The sequence below is a fragment of the Gekko japonicus genome, unplaced genomic scaffold, assembly GCF_001447785.1.
Source record: "Gekko japonicus isolate JY-2015 unplaced genomic scaffold, Gekko_japonicus_V1.1 scaffold630, whole genome shotgun sequence".
In the NCBI taxonomy this organism is placed as follows: Eukaryota; Metazoa; Chordata; class Lepidosauria; order Squamata; family Gekkonidae; genus Gekko; species Gekko japonicus.
Window position 1 is genome coordinate 219,285 of NW_015162498.1, and position 6,000 is coordinate 225,284.

At 45.5% G+C, this 6,000-nt stretch overlaps 1 protein-coding gene across 1 annotated transcript in view; it reads left to right on the plus strand.

Moving 5' to 3' along the window:
• The window catches only part of PDE1A (phosphodiesterase 1A), a 156,551-nt gene extending 151,017 nt beyond the window's left edge, over positions 1-5,534 (plus strand). The window contains exons 15-16 of the mRNA XM_015406081.1: positions 3,448-3,568; positions 5,227-5,534. Coding sequence (XP_015261567.1) covers positions 3,448-3,524 — 77 coding nt within the window. The 3' untranslated portion in view covers positions 3,525-3,568; positions 5,227-5,534. The remainder of the gene's footprint in view (positions 1-3,447; positions 3,569-5,226) is intronic.
• Positions 5,535-6,000: the final 466 nt, after the last annotated feature.

The window sequence follows — 6,000 nt, forward strand, 5'->3', positions numbered from 1 at the left end:
AAAGGGCCAGTGGGGCAGATGGCAGCTGTTTCAGATCAGTAAAAAGATGCGGGCTGAAGCCTGTTCTCCATCTGCACTGTGGTCCCGATCTGAATTAGACCACACATTCCTGGGAAATATAGAACTCTGGAGGCACATTTGATCGAAGGTTCTTATAGTGGAGGAAACACCACAGATCTATAAAGAGGTTGCCTGCATACAAATTAGGATGTGCATTCCCATCTGAGGGTCTCTAGTTGTTCCATGTGGTCAGTTTGGTGTAGTGTTTAAGAGCGCGGACTCTAATCTGGGAGAACCAGGTTTGATTCCCCACTCCTCCCTGAGCAGCTGTTGGGTGACCTTGGGCAAGCCACAGTTGTCTCAGAGCTGTTCTCTCAAGAGCAGTTGTCTCAGAGCTCTCTCGGCCTCACCTACTTCACAGGGTATCTGTTGTGGGGACAGGAAGTGTTGTGTAGTGGGTTAACCGCATGGAAGAACTACCGAGGCATGCATAATACACGGCACACTTTATTAGTACACAACACGCACGCCAACCAACGACCGGCCGCTTATATACAGTCTGGGGAACCCCTGTGGAATCCCATTGGCCCATTCAAACCTCCCGCCAATGTCCCATTGGTTCCCCTAGAGGCAGGGTGCAGGAGCCTAGTCCTCATTGTTCTCTGGACTCAAGCTCCGCTGTATCGCGGGCTCCCAGTGGCGGTCCGCGGACATAACAGGAAGGGAAGGAGATTGTAAGCCGCTCTGAGACTCCGAGTGAAGGGTGGGGTATAAATCCAATCTCTTCTTCTCTTCCTCTTTTCTTCTTCTTATGGTCAGAGCTGAAAGCCTTGCTTTTTAAATACGGGATGATTTTAAGACACTGATGAGTGTAGTGACCTGAAAATGGGAAAGTTTGAATGGCAATATTTTAACAGAAGCCTTTGATGTCATTTTAAATAGCTGCTGTAAGTATTGCTGTAAAGTAATGTTAAGTTGTCCCACCCCAAGAAAATAATGATGACTGATTTCTTTTTCTGGCTGTGTAATTCTCTTCCTGTTATTACTGTACCTCCCACTAATTGTAGGCACTTAACATCATCAGAAGCCCACAGGCCAATTGATCTGTACTAAAAAACCCCAACCAGGTTTCTTTTCTAATTTTGTATCATGATGAGATGCATTCCAAATAGAAGAGGTAGGCATAGAAGTTTTGTTTCATTAGTATTGAGGATTATTTTGACGGTGTGGAGTTTGAGAAGAGAATAGCGAAAAGAAGAAGAAGAAGAAGAAGAAGAGGAGGAGGAGGAGGAGGAGATTGGATTTATACCCCGCCCTTCACTACCCAAAGGACTCTCAGAGCGGCTTACAAACTCCTTTCCCTTCCCCTCCCCACAACAGACACCCTGTGCGGTGGGTGGGGCTGAGAGAACTCTGACACAAACTGCTCTTTTTCAAGGACAGCTGTGCCAGAGCTTGTGACTGACCCAAGGTCACATCAGCAGGTGCAAGTGGAGGAGTGGGGAATCAAACCCGGTTCTCCCAGATTAGAGTCCAAGCACTCAACCACTACACCAAACTGGCCTACACCAAAGGAGAAGAATGTGCTGCTGAGTTGCAACTGACTCGTGGTGACCCATCCATGGGGTGTTCCAGACAAGCAGAAGTGGTTTGCCTTTGCCTTCCTCTGCGTACCACCCTGGTCTTCCTTGGTAGTCTCCCATCCAAGTGCGATGGCCAACCCTGCTAAGCTGGGCTATTCAGGCTGCTATAGCCAAAACTCCTTCATTAAAATCATAGAGTTGGAAGGCGACCTCCAGGGTCATCTAGTCCAACCCTCTGCACAATGCAGGAAATTCACAGCTACCTCCCCACCACACCCCCCAGTGACCCCTGCTCCATGCCCAGAAGATGGTAAAGAAACTCTCCAGGATCCCTGGTCAAACTGGCCTGGAAGGGGGGGGGGACATGATTGCTCTCTTGAAGTATCTGAAGGGCTGTCCCTTACAGGAGGGCAGGGAGGTGTTCCTGTTGGCAGCAGAGGAGAGGAACTCTCAAGAATGGGTTTAAATTAAGGGTGGGAAGGTACCGGCCAGATCTTAGGAAAAACTTTTTTACAGTAAGTATTGTGCATCAGTGGAATCAGCTGCCTAGCGAGGTGGTGAGCTCCCCCTCCCTGGCAGTCTTGAAGCAGCAGCTGGACAAACACTTGAACAAAGTTAGAGTCCAGTGCAATGTTCCCTCTAAGCTGTGGAGTCTTGTGAGCAAAAATTCTACTTTGTGAGCAACTGGCATTAAAGTTGTGAGCAAGCAATTTGGCTACTGCATAAATTAGTTTGCTCTGGAGCCCTCCTCCCTGAGCTGAGACAGAAATCTGTGAGCCAGAGGCTAAAAAACTGTGAGCTGGCTCACACCAACTCAGCTCAGAGGGAACACTGGTCCAGTGGCACCTTTAAGACCAACAAAGTTTTATTCAAGGTGTAAGCTTTCGTGTGCATGCGCACTTTGTCAGACAATGAAATGGAATTACAGATCATAGTCGTTCACACCTTGAATAAAATGTTGTTGGTCTTCAAGGTGCCACCGGACTCTAACTTTGTTCTATTGCTTCAGACCAACATGGCTGCCCATCTTGGACAAACGCTTGTCAGGGATGATGCTCCGGGCTGATCCTGCACTGTGCAGGGGGTTGGGCTAGATGGCCTGTGATGGCCCATTCCAACTCTGTGAGTCTACGATTCTACGAAAATTGCTTCTTGACCCCAAAGTGGCAATCGGCATTTCCTTGGGTGTGTAAGAAAGGGCCATGAGAACTAAGCACTGATGTAGCCCTTCCTGCCCCCCCCCCCATGATCTGCCTTGGGCTTGAGGAACTTTCCATCAAAAGAACTGGCTCTTCCTCCAGTGGAACAGCCACTTCTGTTGGAGGAAGGCACCTTGGGCTAGACAAGAGCCAGTTTGGTGTAGTGGTTAAGAGCGGTGGACTCTGATCTGGAGAACCGGTTTTGATTCTCCACTTGAAGCTAGCTGGGTGACCTTAGGCAAATCACAGCACTCTCAGCCTACAAATAAGCACAGCTCGCCACCTAGTGGTGCCAAAAAAGAGCTACAGCTTCGACAGCCAAACAAACCCTTGGCTATTTCACACGCCATGCCATACGACAATTAATTAATTACTTTGGGCTAGAGGAAGGATACAGGCCAATATAACCTACCAAATTTATCTCCCATAAAACCCTACGGGTGAATAAGTAGCAGGGACAGGAGTATGTTTGTTACCCTCTCTTCTCATGCAGCTTCTTCACGGCAAGATAGAAGCAGCCACCAGGTTATATAATATATGGGTGCAATGTATCAAGTGCTTTGGCCCATTGGGAGCTTTTGCCACACAAAAACAAAGTAATGGGGAAATATGCATGGGTTTGTGACAACATTTACCAGATGTTTGTGCGTGTGTGTTTCTTCCAGGTGAACCTAAACTTTGTAAGAATACAGAAGAGCCAGTAGCAGCATCAGAACCAAGCCAGGCGGTGCTTCACAACTAGAAGACCTGCATCTTCCTTGTTTCTTGTCATTTGGAAAATGAGAGGTAAAGAGTTTTTTCTGCAATGTATCAACAATCCTCCTCCTAGATCTTTAAAAAACTGAATTCGCTTGACTTGCTTTGAGAATTAACAGACCCAACAAAGAGGAGGAGGAGGAGGTAGTTTCCTCAGCCCCACCTCAAATTAGGTTCCAATTTGGGATAGGAAGATTCTGCTTTTGGGATCTGCTGTGTTCAGTTTGGGGGAACGTGAAGTGATGCCAGATTTGGAATTGCAAGCTGGACTATTTCCATAAGCAAAATACCCTTGATAGAAACAGAAAAAAACACGAAAATTAGTTTCAACAACTAAGTCAAACTAAATGAATGAAAACCAAATGAAGAGTCACTTTTTAACAATTAAGAACAAGTTAAGAGTAGCTATTCTTATTTTTGTTTGTTTAGGTTGCTTTTGATTTGGTTTTATTTACTTAGCTTGACTGTTGTTGTCTAGATATTTTTAACTGTGAGCTGCCTAGGTCAGAAGAAAGCAATCATTGAGGCTTGGGTGCCAAAAAAACCCTTGCAATATGTACCCATGAAGATACTGGCATGCCTGAAAATGAAAAGGGAGGGGGAAAGGGTTGATCAGACAATTAAAGTGCTCATAAAGAAGCCGGAGATACAGGAATGAAATATCGAAGCAACCACTAGAGGGAGCAAAATGTGTGGACAATGGGGGGAAAGCAATGCAATACAGGCACATGTGATGAAAATAAGATGAGCCAAAAAGCCCAGTGAGAGTGAGCTGAAACCGAGCGGGACATCCAGAGCCCCACATCCATCCTTGGTATTTTGAGTGGAGACCCAGCCTTGTGTCTTTTGATCCAGTGTTTGGTACACATGCTAGGAGATGCTTACCTCTGGTCTAGTGATATACCGTAGAAGAAAGGCCAGAGATAAATTCTCCAACTCAGCCAATCATTCAATACAAGGAGGTGGGAGGGGAAGAGAAGGAGAATCAGGAGCTAGCCAAGGAACTGGGCTCTCTGTTCTTCCTACGACTCACGAAACTTGGTGAACTTTTGTCAGCAGAGAAATCTGGATACATAAGAGATTGTGAAAATCAGAAAACCTCACTGGCCCCTGAATTCAGAGCATGTTTGACATCTGCCGGTCTTGCTTTGAATTCATGGTCCATTTCCTAAGGTGACAAGAAACAGCCTTATTCTGTTATTCAAAACATGTTTAGATTTGCAAAATCCACCTTGGCGACAAGCGGAGAGTGGCACGTAATGCCCCCGGGGGGGGGAGCTTTAAATGACACTGAAGTCTTGTGGCACCTTAGATTTATTGAGACGGAGACTAGATCCCACTTCATCAAATCACAATGAATCTGTTCATTTACTTATTTATTTATCAATTACATTTTTAAACAGCCCTCCCCCATACCTGGGGATCAGGGCAGTGTGCAACATTTCATGAGGATACAATCAAATCAGGTTTAAAACAAATTACAAACAGTAAAACAGATTCAATAACCTTCAAGCTTCATCTTCAAGCTTTTGTTTCTGCTGCAAAAACAGTTTATTCAGTTTTCGTTCCCACAATATGCAGTCTCCTTTAGGTCCTCCTTAAATGCTCTCGTCGATCTTTCTCCACTTACATGCCTAAAATATCACATTACAGTAAAGCCGTTTTTCTTCTTTTTAATTCTATTGCAGGGTGAATGAAATGGCACTAAAACATCTTCGTTTCCCTCCAAGCTGTTATCTTCCCTGCCAAATCGTCCTTGGACCATCTTAGCTATACGTAGGATGGATGGATACAGATGTCTGCCTTTAAAAGAACTACAAAGCCTTGAGCGGGTAACTCGAGGTGCTTATAGAAGAGCTCACGATTTGGAGTTATTTTCTTTCTCCTTCTGTTCTGCCATCCTTAGCTGGAATACATTTTTAGGCAAAAGAAGAAGGAGGAAGAAGAAATGATTTTGACCAGTGACACCAGCCATTACCATCTCGCCCTGTATAAATGCGTGCCATAGAAGACTGATTTATAGAGACTTAGATGACTGCGCTCTAGGCTTACTTGTAGATGATGGGAGTGGCATAATGACATTTCTACCCAAGTGTACAGTTTTTAAAAACTTTCTGGAAGGGTGGGTAGGGATTCAGGAATCATAGGAAGTCTCTTCAGTTGAGCAACAAATGTACCTCAACGCCATATCCTTATGTGGTGAAGATCTGTTGAAAACTACCAACGTTAACGGTACATCGGAGTCAACAACAAGGTCACAGTGGAAGGGAGAGCTGTGAGTCAGTGGTCCAGCACAGGTGCAGAGGTCCCCAGGTTCAGTCCCTGGCATCTCCAGTTAAAAAGGATCTCAGGTTAAAAAGGATCTCCATGTAAAAAGGATCTTGACCTGTGAGAAACCTCCGTCTAACACTGGAGAACTTCTGCCCGTCACAAGAGACGTGACTGGGCAAGATGTGTTCTTA